This window comes from Stenella coeruleoalba (genome assembly GCF_951394435.1).
Source record: "Stenella coeruleoalba genome assembly, chromosome: 20".
In the NCBI taxonomy this organism is placed as follows: Eukaryota; Metazoa; Chordata; class Mammalia; order Artiodactyla; family Delphinidae; genus Stenella; species Stenella coeruleoalba.
Window position 1 is genome coordinate 52677047 of NC_137166.1, and position 22766 is coordinate 52699812.

General features: G+C 47.3%; 1 protein-coding gene across 1 annotated transcript; it reads left to right on the plus strand.

Moving 5' to 3' along the window:
• Window positions 1–8211: 8211 nt before the first annotated feature.
• On the plus strand, window positions 8212–10272 carry GPR32 (G protein-coupled receptor 32; the record flags this gene model as incomplete). Its single annotated transcript, XM_079906660.1, is given in 6 exon segments — window positions 8212–8225; window positions 9119–9170; window positions 9172–9348; window positions 9352–9494; window positions 9684–9888; window positions 9892–10272. Coding segments are annotated over 6 exon segments (846 nt in total). The 3' UTR covers window positions 10147–10272.
• Window positions 10273–22766: the final 12494 nt, after the last annotated feature.

Here is a 22766-nt window from a genome sequence, read left to right on the forward strand (position 1 = left end):
GTTAATCATGACAGCTGACAAGTTTTGAGCACCTACTGTGTGCCAGACACTGTTCTAGCACTTTGCATGTATTAATTAATTTCATTGTCATGACAGCCCTGGGAAGCACAGAGAGAGGGGAGAGGGGACACAGGACTGAGGGCTCTGCCTGCCAGAAGTGAGTGACAGGCTGATTAGGAGCACAGTCATATGTGCACCTCCCACAAACTGTCTTTGCAATTCCTCAGGTCCTCCATGACATGTGTCTGTTGTGACCGCAAGTCCAAGGGCACCAGCATCGTCTTTGGGGAAAGAAAGATGTTAAATATTGAGCTTGGATATTCAGAGCTGAATTCAGAGCTTAGTCTGTTTGGTTTGCTATAACACAATACCATGGACTGGGGGCTTATAAACCATAGAATTTTACTTTTCACAATTCCTGAGTCTGGGGAGTCTAAGATCAAGGAGCCGGCAGATTCAGTGTCTGGTGAGAACCTCCTCTTGGTTCATGGACTGCCATCTTCTCCCTGTGTCCTCACATGGTGAAAGGGCCCAGGGGGCTCTCTGGATTCTCTATTATAATGGCACTAATCCCATTCATGAGGGCGCCATCTTCATGACCTTCTCACTTCCTAATACCATCATATTGGAGGTTAGGATTTCAACATAAGAATTTTTTGGGGACACAAACATTCAGTCCATTGAAAGCCCCAAACTGAAAAGAATTCAAACATCCACTAACAGGAGAATGGGTAACTATACTGTGGTACGTCCATACAGTGAAGTACTACTCAGAATTGAAAAATGAAGCACCTCCTGATACACACAACATGGATGAATCTCAAAAACATTGTACTGAGTGATTGTACTGAGTGAAAGAAACCAGCCATAAAGATATAAGCATTGAGAGGGCAGACAGCAGAAGCAAGAACTACAGTCCTGCAGCCTGTGGAACAAAACCACATTCACAGAAATATAGACAAGATGAAAAGGAAGAGGGCTTTGTACCAGATGAAGGAACAAGATAAAACCCCAGAAAAACAACTAAATGAAGTGGAGATAGGCAACTTTCCAGAAAAAGAATTCAGAATAATGATAGTGAAGATGATCCAGGACCTTGGAAAAAGAATGGAGGCAAAGGTCGAGAAGATGCAAGAAATGTTTAACAAAGACCTAGAAGAATTAAAGAACAAACAGAGATGAACAATATAATAACTGAAATGAAAAATACACTAGAAGGAATCAATAGCAGAATAACTGAGGCAGAAGAACAGATAAGTGACCCGGAAGACAGAATGGTGGAATTCACTTCTGTGGAATCGAATAAAGAATGAAAAGAAATGAAGACAGCCTAAGAGACCTCTGGGACAATATTAAACGCAACAACATTCACATTATAGGGGTCCCAGAAGGACAAGAGAGAGAGAAAGGACCAGAGAAAATATGTGAAGAGATTATAGTTGAAAACTTCCCTAACATGGGAAAGGAAATAGCCACCCAAGTCCAGGAAGCACAGTGAGTCCCATACAGGATAAACCCAAGGAGAAACATGCTGAGACACATAGTAATCAAACTGGCAAAAATTAAAGACAAAGAAAAATTATTGAAAGCAGCAAGGGAAAAACGACAAATAACATACAAGGGAACTCCCATAAGGTTAACAGCTGATTTCTCAGCAAAAACTCTACAAGCCAGAAGGGAGTGGCATGATATACTTAAAGTGATGAAAGGGAAGAACCCACAACCAAGATTACTCTACCCAGCGAGGATCTCATTCAGATTCGATGGAGAAATCAAAAGCTTTAACAGACAAGCAAAAGCTAAGAGAACTCAGCACCACCAAACCAGCTCTACAACAAATGCTAAAGGAACTTCTCTAAGTGGGAAACACAAGAGAAGAAAAGGACCTACAAAAACAAACCCAAAACAATTGAGAAAATGGTCATAGGAACATACATATCGATAATTACCTTAAACGTGAATGGATTAAATGCTCCAACTAAAAGACACAGGCTTGCTGAATAGATACAAAAACAAGACCCATACATATGTTGTCTACAAAAGACCCACTTCAGACCTAGGGACACATACAGACTGAAAGTGAGGGGATGGAAAAAGATACTCCATGCAAATGGAAATCAAAAGAAAGCTGGAGTAGCAATACTCATATCAGATAAAATAGACTTTAAAATAAAGAATGTTACAAGAGACAAGGAAGGACACTACATAATGATCAAGGGATCAATCCAAGAAGAAGATATAACAATTATAAATATATATGCACCCAACATAGGAGCACCTCAATACATAAGGCAACTGCTAACAGCTCTAAAAGAGGAAATGGACAGTAACACAATAATAGTGGGGGACTTTAACACCTCACTTACACCAATGGACAGATCATCCAAAATGAAAATAAACAAGGAAACAGAAGCTTTAAATGACACAATAGACCAGATAGATTTAACTAATATTTATAGGACATTCCATCCAAAACCAGCATGTTACACTTTCTTCTCAAGTGCGCACGGAACATTCTCCAGGATAGATCACATCTTGGGTCACAAATCAAGCCTCAGTAAATTTAAATCATATCAAGCATCTTTTCTGACCATAACACTATGAGATTAGAAATGAATTACAGGGGAAAAAACGTAAAAAACACAAACACATGGAGGCTAAACAATACATTACTAAATAACCAAGAGATCACTGAAGAAATCAAAGAGGAAATCAAAAAATACCCAGAGACAAATGACAATGAAAACACGACGATCCAAAACCTATGGGATGCAGCAAAAGCAGTTCTAAGAGGGAAGTTTATAGCTATACAAGCCTACCTCAAGAAACAAGAAAAATCTCAAATAAACAATCTAAACTTATACCTAAAGGAACTAGAGAAAGAAGAATAAACAAAACCCAAAGTTAGCAGAAGGAAAGAAACCATAAAGATCAGAGCAGAAATAAATGAAATAGAAACAAAGAAAACAATAGAAAAGATCAATAAAACTAAAGATATAAGCATTGCCAGATAAAATACAAGATGTCCAGCTAAATTTGAATTTCAAATAAACAACATTTTTTAAGCATAAGTATGTCCCATGAAGTCTTTTTTTTAAAATATTTATTTATTTGGCTGTGCCAGGTCTTAGTTGCAGCATAAGGGATCTAGATCCCTGACCAGGGATTGAACCTGGGCTCCCTGCATTGGGAGCACAGAGTCTTAACCACTGGACCACCAGGGAAGTCCCCCATGAAATCGTTAAATAAATTATTTTTGTTTACCTGAAATTCAAATGTAACTAGACATCCTGTATTTTCATTTGCTAAATCTGGAAACCCTAAAAGGAGTACATATTGTCTGATTTCATTTACATGAAACCTAGAAAAAGGGAAACTAATCTATGATATCAGAAAACAGATTAGTGGCCACTTGGGGCCAGAGAGAACTTTGGGGAATAAAATTGCTCTGGACCTTAATTATAGTGCTGGTCCATGGATGTATACATTTAGAAGAAACCAAATGGATGTATGCTGAGAATGGGAAATTTTATTATATGTAAATTTAACCTCAACGCAATTGATTTTTTAGACTATTGGACCTTCCCAAAGCTGGCTTCTTGACTTCTGCATAGATGAAAACATCTCATGCTTCGTATTCTATTTGCTGGGAATCCCTTTCATATATTTCTTTCCCATATTGGTGTTTTGAGCCTTATAGGTCTGCTGTTTTCTCTTACTTTCAAATGAGGCAATTTTGATGCTTGGTTTAGGAAATTTCAGCTGTCCCAAACTGCTGGTAAAAGAAATCTCAGCAAGGTAAGAAGGAGAAAAAGCTGTGTCATCTCTGACAGCGATAGAAAAGTGGGTATGATCACCAGGGCCTTTGCAGATGCCATTTCCACCCTCTGGAACATTGCTCCCTCCCTCTTTGCCTATTGAAAACACCTGTCAGCCTTCAGATCTCATCCTGAGTGTCGCTTCCTCAGCAAACCTCCAGCCATGACACCATTTCCTTTGTTGCAATACTCAGCAAATGTTTTTCAGAACACTTAGCCCCGTTTGTAAATAAACACATTTGTTGTCAGTGTATTTGTTTCATGTCTGTCTCTCTCAGTACTCAGTGTTTCCTGGAGGCAGGGACCAAGTTTATGTGTGTTTACCCTGTTCTCCCGAACATGCAGCCCAGTGTCTGGCACACAGCAGGTGTTTGACACATAGTCGGTGAAGGTTGAACCAAAGAGGCTGTTTCCCCTGTGTATCAGTCAGCCATTGCCGCCAAACAAACCACCCCAAAACTTAGAGGCTTAACACAACAACCATGTCTTCTGTCATGATTCTATGCGCAGTTCTGAAGGTTGGGCTGGGCTTTGCTACAATCCCTACTGACCCTGGGCATCTGGGGAACTACTCACACCTTAGAGCTTGGGTTTCTATGGGCCACCAACCCCACACACATACATACATGCATTGGGAGAATTAGCGGCGAGGACACATATTTTTTATGTTGGCTTATAAAAAGGAAAAACCTTACTCACTATTACATCCACCATCAGTTCCTAAGAAAAGGACAGTTGGAGCTCCCTAACGTAGGGAGGAGTAGGCTGAGTTCTCTTCCTGAGGTGGGGCAGGGGGCTAGGATACTAGAAAGGACAGATGAGGGGAATTGGAACAGTACAGCAAAATGATATCTCTGGAGCCCCTCTCTTCCTTAGCCCCCCCCCCAAGCTCCCAGCCCCCAGGGTCTATCAGAACCCACATCTAATAACCCTTCATGGGCTCTGATATTGATCTCTGGGGCCACCAAGGCTCTTGCTCGAGACTCCTTCCTGGACCTTATCTGCTCCAAACTCATTGGCCATATTCTGGCCATATGCCCCCTGACTCTAACATGGGCTCAAGGCTGGTGACTTCCCAGGACAGACAGAGGAGACAGACAGAGCTCTCTCAGCCTGACCCCTGCCCTCGGACACAGCAAACGGTGACACGGGACTGGGATTTGGAGGGAAGGGCCTCAGGGAGCGCAGAGGATGGGGGTTTGAGAGCAAGGACAGTTGACATGCAGCAGGGGTGTATGAAGAGGAGGATGTGGCAAAAGAGGTTAAGGTTCTGGAACACTTCCTCCGGGTGAAGAACTTTCTCATGCCTCTCACGTCTGCTCCACCAAGGAAGAGCTAGTTGACTATTTTCATCACTGCTGCACCCCCAGTGCTTAGAGTGTGTGACATACACTATGGGCTTAATGCATATTAGCCAATCATTTGTCAGTTATTTATTGAGTGCTTGCTATGTGCTAGGGGCTTGATTCACCTCTATGGAGCTCAGAGTCTAGTGGAGGAGACAGATGAGAATCAGATAATCCAACAAACTCGGGTCTAATTGCTACTGATCGCTCTCTCTTAATAGATGAGAAGCTTCTGCAAGAGAGTCTGCTTCAGTCAAGGTGGTCAGGGAAGGCTTTGGGGGAGGGAGGGAAATTTTTGCTGAGAGCTAAAGAAAGAGTAAACTTTTAAAAAGTAGAGGGAAAGGAAGGATGTTCCAGACAGAAGGAACAGTATGTACAAGGGCTCGGAGGTGGAAAGGAACACGGTGAGTTTCAGTAAGGGAAACAAGAGCAGGGAAGCTGCAATGTAGTGAGTGAGAGAGAATTCTGGAGCGGGTGGCGGGGGCCCCACCATACATGCCTCAGAATCTGTGTCAAAGACACTGGTCTTTATCCCAAGAGCGATGAGGACCCACAACAGTTTTTCAGTTGGACTTTTGAAGGATCATTCTGGCTTCAGTGTGACAAATGTCTTGTGGGAGTGAAAGTATAGGAGCAGGAAGATGAGTAGTAGGTGGGAGATGCTGGGCGCTTGGACGGAGGGGCTGAGGAGACAGGAAGAAGTGCACAAACACAAGAGGCTTTTTGGAGGCAAAATCAACTAGGCTTTGTGATGAATTGGAGGTGGGGGAAGAGAGAGAGGTGTTCAAGGATTCTATACCCCTATCTCAGGTGAGCAAACTGAGGCTCAGAGAAGGAAATTTCTTTGCCCAAGATCACACAGCCAGCATCTCAACTAGAATTTCAACCTGTGACTGTCCCATGTCTAAGCTCACATGCTTTCTCCAACACTAGATGTCTCTTCTCTCTTTACACTAACCCTTGGTGCTCACACTCAGGCTCAAGGCTGTAAATAACATTTAAATTCTAACGATGCCCACATGTCTCTAGCTGGAAAATCTCTCCAGTAATCTCACTGCCAATATCTAACTGCCTATTTAGATGTCTAACAGGCAAACTCAAACTCAACGTGTCCAACACTCAACTCCTGGTCTTACCCCAAACCTGTCCTCCCCGCCACTGTCTTCCCCATCAGTTGATGGAGCTCCAACTTCCAGCTGTTCAACCATCTGTGGTCACCCCTTACTCTGCTATTCCTCTCACTCTGCACATCCAGCCCGTTAGCAAATCTGGTCAGCTCTGCCTTCAAGATGCATCCAGGATCTGTTTCTTACTACCTCCTCTGATATCTATTACCATGATCCCAGTCACCATCATTGTTCACCTGGATTTTTGCAGAAGCCTCCTCAACTGGCCTCCTGCTTCCATCCCAGCCCCCTTCAGCCTAGTTTCAACCCAGAAGCTGCTGTGATTGTTAAAATCTAAGTGAGAACCTGTCCCTCCTCTTGTCAAGAGTCTCTTGTGGCTCTTACCTCATTCAGAGTAAAATCTGGGGGAGTCCTCACTGTGGCCCACAAGATGCTGCATGAATGGACCCCACTCCCTGTCTCATCTCACCTCCAACCCCTCTCCCCATTGCTCACTGACCTTCTCACTGTTCCTTGGACATAGTAGGCCTGGGCCTACCTTAGGGTCTTTGCACAGCTATTACTGCTATCTGCAATACTCTTCCTCCAGATATTCATATGACTTTCTCCTTCACCTCCTTCAAATCTTTGCTCAAATGTCACAGCATTGTTCTTCTGCATGTAATGTGTCATATTTCTCTGGCTGCTTTCAAGGTTGTCTGTTTTTGGATTTCAACAGTTTGATTATGGTGTGCCTGGGAGTGATTTTCTTTTATTTATTTTGCTTGGAGTTTATTGAAATTCTTGGATCTGTAAGTTAATGTCTTCCAGCAAATTTAGTAAGTTGTCAGCCATCATTTCTGCAAATATGTTTCCGTCCCATTCTCTTTTGTTCTCCTTCTGAAACTCCACTTATTTGTAGGGCAGACTGACTGATACTATTTTACAGGTGTCTGAGGTTCTATTTACTTTTCTTTAATATTTTTTCTCTCTGTCCTTCAGGTTGGATAATTTCTATCAATCTATCTTCTAGTTCACTGATGTCATTTCCAATTTTTTTTTCTTTTTTTGGCCACACCATGTGGCATGCTGGATCTTAGTTCCCAGACCAGGATTGAACCCCTTGCATTGAGAGCGCAGAGTCTTAACCACTGGACCACCAGGCAAGTCCTGTCATTTCCAATCTTTTGTGAAGTCCAGTCAGTAAAATTTTCATTTCAATTGTTATAGTTTTCAGTTCTAGAATTTCCATTTGACTCTCTTTTTTTTTCCCAGTTTCTCTTTCCTACGTTTCCCCAACTGGTTATTAATTATGCATATCTTTTCCTTTAAGTCTTTGAATATTTGTATTAGGTGCTTTAATGTCTTTGCATATTGCAATATCCATGTTATCTCAGATTTGTTTTCTTTCTTTCCTTCTTTTTCTTTCTTTTCTTTCTTGTCTTTCTTTCTTTCTTCCTTCCTTTCTTCCTTCCTTCCTTCCTTCCCTCCTTTCTTTCTTTTTTGCCATGCTGCATGGCTTGTGGGATCTCAGTTCCCTGACCAGAGATTGAACCCAGGTTATGGCAGTGAAAGCCTGGAACTCTAACCACTAGGCCACCAAGGAACTCTGTCAGATTTGTTTTCTATTGACTCCTTTCTTTATTGAATATGGCTCATGCTTTCCTGTTACTTCACACGTGTAGTGGTTTTTAATATTTATTTATTTATTTATTTGGCTGCTTTGGGTCTTCATTGTGGCTTCTCTCTAGTTGTGGTGCACAGGCTCCAGAGTGCGTGGGCTCAGTAGTTGCAGGACGCAGGCTTAGTTGTCCTGCAGGATGTGTGATCTTAGTCCCCCGACCAGGGATCGAATCTGCATCCCCTGCATTGGAAGGTGGATTTTTAACCATTGGACCACCAGGTGGTCCCTGTAGTGGTGTTTAATTGGATACTGGCATTATGCATGATATATCGTAGAGACTTTGCATTGTGTTTTGTTCCTCTGAAGAGTGATTCTTGTCCCAGCAGGCAATTAAGTTGGCTGGACTCAAACTCCAAACTCTAATCTCTGTGGTGGGCGACAACTGAAATCTTTGCTTAGTTCTTTCAAATTCCAGCTGTTGCTTTTTCACCAGGCATCCTGGGATCTCCCCTGAATATAAATAATTTAGTCGGTCAAGGATGTGGACAGATTTCATATGCAGATTTTGGAGCCCTCTCCCTGCGGCTCCCTTCCTTCCACAATTCCCTCCCTTCTCACTATTTTTCTGGCTGATGTACCAGCTCAATAACTCTCTCCTCTCACACCTGAAGCCAATGAGGATGCAGCAATTGCAAAATGCTCACACCCAAAAGATGCAAACTCACAACGGTGACCTCATGCAGTTACCCTATCAAGGGTAGACTCTCTTCCAGTTTATGCTTGATTTTGATCACTCTCCAACGTCTTCAAACAGTGGATTGATTTTTAAAGTTTCGTATAGATTTTATAACTTTTTTAATCTGCCAGACTGTCTCACAAAGCTACTCTGACATAATCAAAAGTCAAAGGCCACTCTTTTTTATTTTGTATTACTTTTCTCCCACAGCACTTGTAATCTTCTAAAGTTGTACATCATGGATTTATTTATTATATGCACTGTGTTTCCCATCTGACACCCCCCATTAGGGTGCAAGTCCTATGAGGGCCTGTTTTGTTACATGACTCAGTTCCAGTACCTAGAGCAGTATCAGAGTGACATAATAAGCATTCAATAAAAATATATTGAATGGAAAAATGAATGAAGGGGTCTCGGAGGGGGCCATGGGCTCTGAATAGCAGTGAAAGGTAACTTGTAGCTCTGATATGTGGTCCTTCCTCTTCTAGAAAGATGAATTCTACCTCTGCTCCCAAATGCCATCCTCAGGAGATGGAGTGCCTCCCTCCACCAGCTGACCACAGTTATCATGTCTGTGTCCTTTGTGGTTGGTGTAGTGGCGAATGGGCTGGCGCTCTGGATGACTGTTCTCCGAATGCCGCGAACTTTTACTACCATCTGGTTCTTCAACCTGGCCCTTGCTGACTTCACTGTCTTACTGTCCCTGCTTATCACCATATAGAGTGTAGCAACTGGCCAGTGGCTCCTCAACGATGTGGCCTGCAAACTTTACATGGTCTTCTTGGTCCTCAGCTTCTTTACCAGCATCTGCCTCTTGGTTCTCATCTCTCTGGACCGTTGCATCTCTTTCCTCTACCCCGGATGGTCCTGAAACCACTGCACTGCGCAGCAAGCAAACTGGCTGGCTGGCTGCTGTCACTTGCTCTCCATACTTGATTTTCCAGACCACTGAAGAACAGAAAGGATGTGTCTACCGCTGCTTCAATATTGACATAGAGAATAAGGGGAAGGAGAATCCAGCTCCCAGGATAGGAAGTGAGTGGTTTTGAAGAGGAAAATGACTGTGACCATCATTCACTTCCTGCTGGGTTTCTTGGTGCCCTTGGTGATCATCAGTACCTGTGCCCACCTCATCTGCGCCAAGTTCCAGCAGGAGGGCTGGGTCCATGCCAGCCAGCCAAAGAAGTTGCTGTTGGTGTTGGTGAGCGCCTTTTTCATTTCCTGGTTCCTGTTTAACATGGAGCTCTTGGTCCAATTGTAGCAACCGCAGAACGAACCTGACTCTAAGACGCTGCTCATCCTCTGGGCTACCTTCTCCCTGGGCTGTTTCAACAACTGCCTCAACCCTTTCCTCTTCATTGGCAGAGATTGCCAAGAAAAGTTTTTCCAGTCTTTGCCTTTTGCCTTGGCCAGAGCATTTGGTGAGGAGGGGTTTTTCAGTCAGCCTGTCCCCAAGGTGAAGCCCCCAGGGTATGATGGAAACCTTCACGTACAAGCTGGAAATCCTTCTGCTTAGTTTGCAGCCCCTTCCCTAGGCTGACTTCCAAGACTCTGCCAAATCCTGCCTCTTCTTTCAGGAAGTCTTCCTGGCAATCTCTTATCTAAATCTTTTAATTATAAACATCTAGTTTTCCCCCAGTATCCATCCTATCCTTCCTTTATAGTAAGACTCCTACTTGTTTTAAACTATTTACGTGGTTAGCCAAGGAAAAAAGACTACATTTCCCAGTGTCCCTTGCAACTAGATATGGCCATGTGACTACTTTCTGGCCAGTAGTATGTGAGTGAAAGTAATCAGTGTAATTTCCTTGAAGTGCCCTTAATGGAAGATGCCTGCTCTCCATTCCTTCATTTCCCCCTTTCCATTGTCTAGAATGCAGATGTATCAGTTAGCTTTGCAGTGTAACAAACATCTCCAAACTTAGAGGCTTAACATAATAACCTTTCATGATTTCTTTGGGTCATCAACTTGGGCTGGGCTCAGCTGAGCAGTTTTCTGTTTTGGCTGGGCTTCCTCAGGCATTTGTGGTCAGTTATGGGTCAGCTAAGTGACTCTGTTTCTGGGAGGGGTTGTTGACCTCAACTAGGTTGTTGACCTCAGCTAACATTCAGCTAGGATGATGGGATTGATCAAGCCATGTAGTTCTCATCGTCCTGCAGGCTGACTGGGGCTTTTTCACATGGTGGCTGGGGAGGGTTCCAAGAGCAACAGGGGAAGCATAAGACCTACACTTGACACTTTGCACAACGTGACTATTTTCAAGGGGTGGGGAAATAGATTCCACCTCTCAAAGGGAAAATCTGCAAAGTGACATTGCAAAGGAGCAGAGATACAGGAAAGTGTGCAGAACTGGGGCCATTTTTGCAACCTGCCACAGCATTTGTGGTGGTGAACTATGTGGAAAGTGACTGTGTCCCCATACTAGGGCTGGAATACTTACATCCACGCTGTGAAGAGAGAGATTTCAATTTCTAGCTCATTGAAGCAACTGTTGTTTATTTGTGTCTCTGTTATGGCAGCTGAATTAATACCTTAACTATTATGCTGCCAACCTCCGGAACTTGTGTGAGCAACATAATAAATATCCTTATTGTTGAAGCCATTTGGAGTCAGGTTTTCTGTTACTTGAAACCAACAGCAGCCCTACTGATACAGATAATAAATACTCCTTTCTGGGAACAGAAATCCTGGTGGTCCTTGGTCACAGTGGAACATTCCCTTGGTTCTGGGTAGAGGAAAACATTTGTTTCATCCTAATCAAAAGCTCTCATCCAACTTGTACATAATCAGAAGAAGGCGCTCTGGTCCTACTCTGATTAGCCCTGAGAACTTCCCACCTGGAGCCTCAGTTCTCCCGACTCTGTAAAATAAGACCAAATGCCTTCATCTTTCATGGATAAGGAGAGGACAAAATGATACAATGACTGAGCATCAGGAAGGATAGAAGCATCTTAAAAAATAAGTTAGGAAATTAGTTTATCAAAAAATAAAACTTTAAGATAATGTGGGCACAGAGTAAAAAAGAAGATGATTCTCCCCTTCCTTCCAGCTCCTCCGTTCCAACTTCTTTTCACTAGAGACTGTTGTCAGTTTCTTGTGTATCCTTCCAGATATCCTAGGTATGCATGCATAAGCATTTTCAAACAGAACATGTGTATACGTTATCTAACATTGTGTGTGTGCATGTGTTTTATTAAAATTATGTCTTGGAGATGGTTGCATATAAATACATGAGGTATGACATTATTTTTCAGTGCTGGTGGTCAAGTATTTCCTGGTCTGGATGTACTGTGCCCAAAGTTATTTCATCAACCCTCTACTGATGAGCATTTAGATTTCTTTGAATATGCTTCAGTGCTATTTTTGAAACTTAAAGATATCCCATATAACCCACATTTTGAACAATACAAAAACAGAAGTGGAGGAATTGATTTATCATGAAGCGAATATCCATGCAAGTTTGCAGGTCATGGAATAGAGCACTGTCAGCCACCCTAGCACTCCTCTCCCTCCCCCTCCCAATGACTCCTCCATCTCCTTCAGAGATAACCTCTATCCTAACTTTTCTTGTAAATCTTTTTTTTTTTTTTGCCTTGCCTTGCCTTTTTCCTCTAAAATTTTTCATCGGAAACATCTCAAACCTACAGTTACCAGAATAATAAAATACACCTTTCAACTAAATTTATCAAATGTTAATATTTGCCCATCCCCATATATTCTCTCTCTCTCTCTCTCTCTCTCTCTCTCTCTCTCTTTCTCTACTTATCTGTGTATCTCTCTTTTTCTGTTTAAATATACACCTATCTATCTATCTATTCTCTCCATACACAAACATACATACCATGGTACATCCACCATGATGAACAGACCCATAGGGAGATGTGAGTTCTGGGAGGCTGAAGGAAGGAGCCCTCAGCACAGTCGCTGTCCCTTGATGGACCCAGTGGTCAGAAGCACCTCTAGAAATTTTTGAACCTTTTGAAAATAGGTGCAGACCTCATGCTACTTCATCTGTAAATTCTTTAATCTGTGTCTCCTGAGAACAAGGCCATTTCTGTGCCACAACCATAATATCATTACCACCCTCAAGAACTTTAACATTGATATTATCTAATAAACAATCCAAATTCAAAATTTCCTAGTTGTGCCAATAATGAACTTTATAGCATTAAAAAAAAATCAGAGTCCTGCAATGATATTCTCCCCACTTCCCAAGAATAGACTATGGGTCAGAAACACAGCACAGGTTGATTGCCAAAAGCAGAAATAATGCAGGCCACATTCAAAATTAGAAATTAATAACGAAGAATAACCACAGACACTCAGCTTGTTTTGCACATTTCAAAACTCTCTAAGTAACTCTTGGGTTAAATGGAAGAATAAAACTGGAGTGCCATTCATTTAGAAATGAGCACACTACACAACAAAAGTTGTGAGGTGGGGCCAAAGCTGTACTCTGAGGAAGAGCTGTAGCTTCAGATGCTAATTCAGAAAAATGCTCACATGAAAGGAGATGAGCAAAACAATTCAAGAGGCTAGAAAAAGAACAATAATGTAAGCGCACTCAAATTTGAAAGAAAGCATGGATAGATTTTTTTTAAAGGAAAATACTTTTACTTTTTAAAAATTTATTTATTTTTGGCTGCATTGGGTATTCGTTGCTGCGCATAGATTTTCTTTAGCTGCGGCGAGCGGGAGGTACTCTTTGCCTTGCGATGCGCGGGCTTCTCATGCAATGGCTTCTCTTGTTGTGGAGCACAAGCTCTAGGCACATGGGCTTCCATAGTTGTGGATGCAGGCTCAGTAGTTGTGGCGCACAGGCTTAGTTACTCTACGGCATGTGGGATCTTCCCGGACCAGGGATCGAACCCCCGTCCCCTGCATTGGCAGGCAGATTCTAAACCACTGCACCACCAGGGAAGTCCACATGGACAGATTTTAATGAGGGATTTAACAACAACAAAAAAAGTGGATAGTATAAAGAAGATGTTCTCTCTGCCTCTCCAACAATAGTATCCTTTTACATTTGTACCTGTGTACTTCGGTGAACACTCCAATAAGGCAGAATGGCATGACAGCTGCTTATAGCTGGGTGACACCTGTCAAGTTGCTTTCACTCTCTATGCCTCAGTTTCCACCTAAGTGAAATGAGATATAACAGCACCTCCCTCAAAGAGTCACTGGGATGATTACGTGTATTGATGTGGATAAAGCGTTTAGTTCGTACCTGGCACCTCGGAGGTGTGACGTATTTGCTATTATCAGTCTTGTCATCAGTTAGAATAGCTCTTTCCTCGGGGACTGGCAGGGTCAGAGGGCGTGTTAGATGTTGCTAGACTCCTCCACAGGGAGCTCCGAAAGGCGGTTTCCCAGAGCTTCGCCAACGCAACGCAACCGCGATGTCAGACTCTTTGATCTCCGCCTTCTCAGAGGTGACTAGTGGGATCCCGGTGAGGTTTTTAATTTGCATTGATTTTCTAATGAATTTGGTTAAGCAGTCTTTCAAGGAGACTCTGTGGTTTTCACAGCCGCTTCAGGATTCTCCTGGGGAGATCGTAGTCTTTGATTGGGGAGAGCCTCGCATGGTTGGTGAGGTGGGTTTTGAGACCCAGAGGGACAGCAGCCTCTCCGCTTGGCCCAGCGCGGGAATCAGCATTTCCTTGATCAGCCTCTGTGAAGGGGGTGGGGGGCGGGAGGTGGACGATGCCCTAAACCTCGGATTCTTACTCTACCAACTAGGGACTGAAAATCCTTCTCTAATAAGACTTCTATGAGAATCTAAGAAGGCGATTCACCCCTTCATTCATCCCATAAGGACAGCTCACAAGTATTGATTGTGTCCTGGGCACCAGGTCCTGTCCAGAGCTTTATAAACGTGTGAACTCCACATCTCGACCCTGTGAGGGCGGTAGTACGATTATGCCCACTGATGAGGAAACTTGAAGCTCAGAGAGGTAAAGTCACTTACCAAAGGTCACACAGCGAGTGAGTGGTAGTCAAGACTTGAGCGGTCTGACCGCACTAATCCATCCATTTACGTTTATTGAGTGCCTGTCAGGTGAAGGGCGTGGTTCTAGTCACTAAAGATAAAAGGTGAAGGAGACAAAGACCCCCCACCTTGGAGGCACAGAAATTCCTTGGGCGGGGCCGACATTCCAGAGGACGGGGCCAACATTACGGGGGGAGGGGCTGACGTTCTCTAGCCTTCAGGGTCCACAGCCTCCACCTCCACGTCGTACTCTGTCCCTACATAGTACTGACGGAGCACATAGTAGGGATTCAAGCGTTCCTGACAAGAACACAGCCTCTGCCCTCACGCAGCTCACAGCCTAGGAAAGACAGTCCTGAACGGTAGGACCCTACAGAAAGGTATTTACCTCCCAGGCAGGAGGGAGGCAATTACGCGCTCTTAATCACTACCTCTGTTTGTCTCAGCAAGGAGAGAGGAAAGGCGGCGCCCCGAACCTGGCCTGGTTTGAGATGCTCCCAGCCGCGGGGGACAGACAGACTGTCATCAAATGTCGGAAAATAGCTGTCATGAGACGCCTCACCCCCTGACACCTGAAACCCTCCCCCTGCGACTGCAAAGTCACAGGTTCTACTCCTGTTGACTGAGCACCCGCAGGCTTTCCAATTCTCACGCAGCCTCACTGGGGTAGAGACTTACTTACCCAGGGTCCCAGCCGGGGTCAAGGTGTCAGGATCCGGATTCAAACTCAGCACCTTGGATGTCACGGTGAGCTGTGCTTGGATTTCCCGGTCCCCATCCTTGTTTGTGTGGAATAAAATGAAGGGAAGGCAACGTGACAGCCTTACACCCTTGTCTGTGTCGTTGTTTCTGGGTCCTCCATGCCTGGGGACCCCCCACCACGTGCCTCCCCTGTGGTGGGTGATGCCGGGGACCCCGGAGGAGTAAGACCAGAACCCTGATCTCAAAGACGCTGCAGACTGGTGGCAGAGACGGACACAGACAGTGAGAACCAAGGTGGTCATGGCTGTGACAGAGCAGGTACCAGGTGTGTGGCACCCAGAGCTTCAGGGTGAAGCCGTGGGAGGTGAAATAGAGAGAGGGCTCTGATGGGTGACCGTGGAACGCCAGGCTGCGGGGCTGGGTCCTTGTCCAGGGGCACTGGGGAGCCATGGGAGGTGTGTGAGCAGGGGAGGGATAGGGTTAACCCTGGGTGTAGAAAGAATCCTCTGGGGCCCCCGTGGGGGTGGACAGAGACCAGAAGAAGGCTGGGAGGGGGGAGGGGTCCAGGGAAAGAGGAGGAGGCCTGAGTAGGGACCAGGCGGTGGGTATGGAGAAGAGAGAGTGGGACAGACAGGGCTGGAGGGAGTGGAGGGAGGGAGAGGCTGGTAGTGGGCTCTAATGTGGGATCCCCTGCTACTCCTTCCGCCTCCCAGTCGTGGGTACTTTGAAGCCCACAGGAACCGCAAGATAAAGCCTGGCAGAGCCGAGCACTCGCATCCCCTCTTTCCCCACAGCCAGCCCCATCCCTCCCACCACAGCCTGACCCCTCCCTCCATGCCTCTCCTTTGGCCGTTCTGGGTCCAGATGCTCCTCTCTCTGAGGCCTGTCCCCAACTTCCTACCGCCTCTTACTGAGGGGGCAAACTCAGCAATTGGGTGCCTGGCCCTCAGAGAGCCTCCAAATGGCTGGTCTATAAAATGGGTGTATTATTTTCCTATGGTTGGCGGAACAAATTCCCACAAACGTAGTGGCTTCAAACAACGTACATCTATCTCATGATTCTGGAGGTCAGAGGTCCTAGATGGGTGTCACTAGGCTCTAGAGGAGAATCCTTTTCCTTTCCTTTCCCAGCTCCTAGAGGCTGTCCCCGCTTCACGGCTCATGGCTTTTGCCTCCATCTTCAAATGCCAAAGGTAGCATCTTCATTTATATATTTATTCTTACGTTCTGGCCACGCCACGTGGCTCGCGGGATCTTACTTCCCTGACCGGAGACTGAACCCGGGCCATGGCAGTGAAAGCAAGGAGTCCTAACCACTGGACTGCCAGGGAATTGCCCTGCAGGTAGCATCTTCAAATCTCTCTCTGCCTCCCTTTTCCACATATCAGAATCCCTATATTGTGACTATATTGGGCCCACCTGGAGAATCCAGGCTCCTCTCCCTATTTTAGAGTCCTCTGACTAGAAGCCTTAACTCCATCTGAGACATTCATTCCCCTTTGCCATGTGAGGTAACATACCTACGGGTTCCGGAAGGAGGACGTGGACATCTTTGGGGCCATTCATCTGCCTACTACAGTGAGCGTGGGGTTCCCTACTCACATTTATTCATTCATTTATTCAACAATATTTATTGAGCACCTACTATGTGCCAGGCACTGTTTTAGGATGAAAATCCCTACTCTTATGGAATTCCTTTGTTACAGCATTGGGGTGGGGTGCGGGGAGGGGTGCAGACAGACAATTAAACCATTACAATTTTAAAAACCAATGCATGATCATCAGTGCTATGGAGAGGAAAGCAGGAGGATTAAGGGGAGAGGGAGTGTTGAGGGGTTTAGACACTTGAAAGAGGCAACCGTTAGCAGAGACCTGAGTGATGTGAGGAAGAGGTGTGGGGAAGGGTGCTCCAGGCAGGGGGCACAGCGGGTGCAAAGGCCTAGAGGTGGGGGGAATGGGGGGTGCGGAGGGTGATGGGGAGCCCTTGGGAGGATCCAATATGGCAGTCTGCGATGTGCTCATTATTCACTACCCAATTTGTCCATGGACCCTTGTTCTCCGGCTGAGAAAACTGGAGCTCAGAGATGAGGGATCTGGTCATACGAGGAGGTGGGTTGTCTCTGGACTCCTGGTATAGTGCTCACTCAGTCTGCTCTAGGTCCTGAAGCTCCAGCCATGTCTTTTCTGGAGGACCACCCTGAGGTTTTGCATGTCTTCCTCATCATTGGGTTTTAGCCTCTTCTTCCTCCTGATCCGTCACCAGACCATGAGCTGTGCATGCAAATACGTCCTGAGGTCTCATGTGACCTGGTCCTAAGCTGGGAGATGTTGGGGACACAGATATGAATCAGCCCTCCAGGGGCTCCCAGGCTGGTATAGGAGATAAATAGGGCACAGACAGTTCCAGTCTGGAGGGGATCCGAGGGAGGAAGAGGGACTGTAGAAGGACTAGGCCTGGAAAAGTCAGGGAGGGCTTCCTGGAGGAGGGGGCATTTGCATTGGGAATTAAAGTATGAGTAAAGTTTGCCAGGTAAAGATGGGAATACATTCATTCACTTTACAAACATGTCCTGAAGCATTGTGTGGGTTGGTTGTTCAAGGATGATTCATGCATTTATTCATTCAATACGTCTTTGTTGGGACTTCCTTGGCAGTCCAGTGGTTAAGATTTCACCTTCCAATGCAGGGGGTGCAGGTTCAATCCCTGGTCAGGGAGCTAAGATCCCACATGCCTCAGGGCCAAAAAACCAAAACATAAAGCAGAAGCAATATTGTAACAAATTCAATAAAAATGGTCCACATCAAAAAAAAAATTTTTGTTTAGGCAAAATAATACAATGGTTAAGACTTCAGATTCTGGAGTCAGTCAACCTGGATTCTTTTCTGAGTTGTTTCATTTACTGAATGGCTCATTTATTTAAGTTTGCCTCAGCTTTCCCCCTTGATAAAATGAGGACAGCAATAGTATTGTCCTCACAGGACAATGTGAGGAAGATGTTCTTGGAACATCTTTGAACAAACATGATTTGTTCTTGGAAGAATAAATTAAAATGATGCATGTGAAGGTCATAGCACGTTGCCCCATACGTAGTTGACATTTCATTCCTGCCCTTAGCTTAGCATGAACCTCTCAGAGACCCTACATGCAATGAAGGTGATACCTGATTCAGTCTGGTGGGGTGTGTCATAGTCAGAGAAGGGTTTCAGGGGAGGGTGGCACTCAGTCGGGTTCTGAAGCTTGAGTAGGAGTTTGTTGGCTGGAACAATAGGGTCAAGTCCAGAATGAGGAAATGGCAAGGACAAAGGCTGGGTGTGTGCATGTGTGCATGAAACCATGTGGCTTGTTCTAGGAACTCCAGAGCAGAAGGAAGGGAAGTGGTGAGCTAGGCAACTGGTGATGTGGGTGGAGCCCCAAAAGCTAGGACTGCAAATGCCAGGCTGAGGAGCTCAGACCTCATCCTGGGGGCGATGGGAAGACAGCACCCAAGCAAACAAGCTGATCCTTCGGTTCACAGATGGGGAAACTGAGGCCCATGCTCAGACCCTGTGTGGTGGCCCCTCTGATTTCCAGCTCTCTGATTTCTAGCCACTTGTGAGCCTCCCCATCCTGGGTCCTCCAGCTCCTGCTCAGACACCCTGGAAGACGCCTGCCTCCCACCTGCTGGTGGGCTCAGGATAACGAGGAAACAGAGTGGGGAAACTGAGGCCCACAAACAGATCAGGACCCCCGAGTTAACATCCCGGCCTCTGAGGTCACAGATACAGGTGCAAATCCAGGCTTGGTCTCTCTTTTGTCTGCTTTGATTTTGAGCAAGTGAATCTCCTCCTCTGAGCCTCAGTTTCCCCATCTGCAAAGTGGAGCTGTGAGAGTAGCCACCTCGGGACTTCCCTGGCGGTCCAGTGGTTAAGACTCCACGCTCCCGATGCAGGGGGCATGGGTTCGATCCCCGGTCGGGGAACTAAGATCCTGCATGCCGCAAAGCACGGCCAAAAAATAATAATAATAAATAATAATAATAATTAAAAAAAATAAGAGTAGTCACTTCGTGGGGCTTGGCACAGCCAGGATCCTGCAGTCCTTGAAAGATACGGGCTTCCTGAGAGGTTGGAGAATACCAGGGGTGAAGTGCACAAGGCTGGAGCAAGCCTCTAGTTCTGGGAGTGGTTTGATGCGATGATGCATTAAGGACAGGAAAAGGGGTGCAGAGGAGGGGGGCTCAGACCTCCCAGGGTCTCCACTCTAGGCTGAGGGGCCGGGACTTTGGCCAGGGGTACTGGGGAGCCATGGGAGGCCTGTGAGCAGGCGAGGGGTAGGTCTGCTCTGCACTGGATGGGATAACTGGAGGCACGGAGGGCTGGGAGGAGGCTGGGCTGAGGGTCCAGCCAGGTGAGGTGAAGGCCTGCACGGGGCCAGGGCGACGGGGACGGGGCAGAGAGGATCAGAGCGAGACTGTGAGAGGTGAGGGGAAGCAAGGGAGAGAGGACAGCGCCCCGGGTCTGGGTGGACGGGGGGGCCGTCCCTGAGATGGAGGACACGGGGAAGTTGGTGGGGGGCGGGGTGTGGGACTTGCTAACGTGGAGGCCTGTGGGTCCCAAAAGCATCATCCAGCCCTTGGAGGACCCTCTGGAGACTTGGCAGCCGCCACCCGCTGGAGCCCTGTGCCCACCGGGGATGACCCTTTTCCTCCTCTACTCCCTAGCCGCCCTCATCTCCTACCTCCTGGTGATCCAAGGGGCAGGGCCCCCCTGCCTCCCCCTTTGTCCGCAGACTGGTTTGGCCACCAGGCCATGGCCGATGCCGCCTTCACTGTTCTCCTGCCCCTGCCCCTCACCTGGACGCTCCCCGGCTGGCCCCTGGGTGGCATCTTCTACCACCTGGACCCCGGCCTCGTCTTCCTGACATTCTACGCCAGTGGCGGCCCGCTGACCCGTGCGGCCGCCGACCGCTGCACCTCTGAGCTCCAGCCCACCTGGGCACAGAACCATCGCACAGCCTGGAGGGCAGTTTTCTGGGCCGGGGGTTTTGGGCTCCTTCTTCTGGTCCTGGGCACATCAGCCCTGTGAACCCTGAGGGGCCAGGTGAACCGGGCCGACGCTTTTAACAAGACGCCTGTCGGGGAGCCTGCCCAGCCATCTTCATCCTCCAGCCCTGCACTGAGTCAGCGGGCGTTCAGCTTTGGGGTGCACTGGCGGTGCTGAGTGCCTTCCACAGCCTCCTGAAGGCCAGGCTGCAGCTGGCGAGGCTCACAGGGCGGCCCCGGCTGCTGGGGGTGCCACAGCCACGGGGGCCGTGCTGTTTCTCTGCTGGTTTCCCTTCCCCCTGCTGCTTCTGTTGATGCTGGTGGGGATGTGAGAGGACCAGGCGTTCAGGCAGCTCCTGTGCTGGGCGGGTCCTCTGGTGCCGCCAAGTGGGGTAGTCTGAGGGGGGACGGGTGGGGTCTGGCACTGGGGAGGGAGGCCCAGGTGTCCTGCGGGGACCGGGAGGGAAATTCCTGGGGGGCGGGGTTGGGGACATTTAGGGAGAGTGTAGAACGGGGGGTCTCCCACCTTATCAAACTCCAGAGAATGTGAGATGCTGAGAGAGACTGAAATTTAGAGACGGGGACAGGGACCCGGGGTGGGGCGCAGGGGCCCAGAGAATGGGGAAAAAGGATGCAAAGAGAAAGCAGGCCAAGTGAAGGAAGAGATGCAGAGAGGGAGAAACGGGCACCGACGCAGACGTGACAGCATCACACAGACGCGGTGGCAGACGGAGGCCAAGGCAGGGAAGGGACGCGAGAGACAGGTCAGGCTGCCGGGAGGGACCAAGTGGGAGACAAGACAGGAAAAGATACAGAGACAAAGACCCAGGAGGAGGTGGAAAGGAACTAGACTCTGACTGAAGGAGAGGAGAATGAGTGGGGAGAGAGACAGATGGACAGGGAGAGACAGACAGACATACAGACAGACATGGGCCTGGATCTAAAGACACGATTATAGACATGGGCTAGGAACCTGCAGCCAACCGTCCTGGTTATGCCAGGACTTAGCAATACAATATCTGGGCTATGGGGCTTTCGGAGCTAAAACCAGGAAAGTCTCATGCACGCTGGGATGCCGTGGTCCCTGCAGGTGGAACCGAGTAACACAGGACAGTACTTGGCCACCGGATGTTCTGGGTCTCCAGGACACTGGCTATCATTCGTCTTGTCTTGCTGCCTTTTGAAATACGCACGTGCCTCCTAACCATGCCCCCGCCCCTGGAAAAGGATGTTGTTGGTCATCTTTGGTTTTCAAACTCCCAAATGTTTCCCAACTAAAGGTTAATTTTTGCTCCACGTTCTGAGTCGTTGGATGTATCCGTGGCGCTACCTCAGACATGCACTAAGCTCCAAGGGGGAAAATCTATCTCTTCGGTCTTTGGAAAATGCATTATAGCAGATGCCTCTTGACCCTGTCTGCACATCAGGATCTCCGGAGGAGCTTTTAAACTCCAAATCAGTGCCCAGGGCCCATCCCCAGGTGTTGTGGTTTAAGTGGCCTAGGGTAGAGCTGGGCTCTGGGAGTTTCCAAAGCTTGCCAGGAAGTCCCACGGGCAGCGGGCTGAGCCCCACCCATCTCCAAGTGCCTGTGGCTGTGCAAATGCAACCTTGGTAGCTCCCAGGGGGTTGAGAAACCCAGCACTCAAGGGCTGAAAACCCTGGAGGTGGGAGTGGGGAGGAGGGACGCAAAGATCGATTTCTTTGTCAATATTTGTTTGTTTTCCAAACGTTGATAGCCAAGACCCAAGCTGGGGGTCCAGCAGAAGTCAGATTTATTCTGTGCACCCCCTGCCTTAGGCTCCCAGTCACAGCCAAGAAGGGTGGGGAGGAAGTGGCGGGGAGGCGAAGAGAGGGAGGCTGACTCTGATTGGGAGAGGTTTTTAGGAAGCCTTCCAGGTGGAGCTGACACACAATAGAGGAGGGAAAGGGCACTCCGGGCAGGGAGTACAGCATGTGCAAAGACCCTGGGGTGCGGCTTTTTTTTCTTTAAACCATCTGTGAGTTACATACGTTAAGATATACTACAGAGGGGGCGTAAGAGGTGGGTGCGATTAAAAAAAGAAAAAGACGGGAGGGCGTCAGGTCAAACACAGCTTCCAGGACTTCTCTGGTGGCAGTTGTTAAGAATCCGCCTGCCAGTGCAGGGGACATGGGTTCGAGCCCCGGTCCGGGAAGATCCCACATGCTGCGGAGCAACTAAGCCTGTGTGCCACAATTACTGAGCCTGCGCTCTAGAGCCCGGGAGCCACAACTACTGAACCCACGTGCCACAACTACTGAAGCCCGCGCGCCTGGAGCCCGTGCTCTGCAACAAGAGAAGCCACCGCAGTAAGAAGCCCGTGCACCACAATGAAGAGGAACCCCCCGCTTCCAGCAACTAGAGAAGGCCCACAGCCCACGTGCAGCAAAGAAGACACATCGCA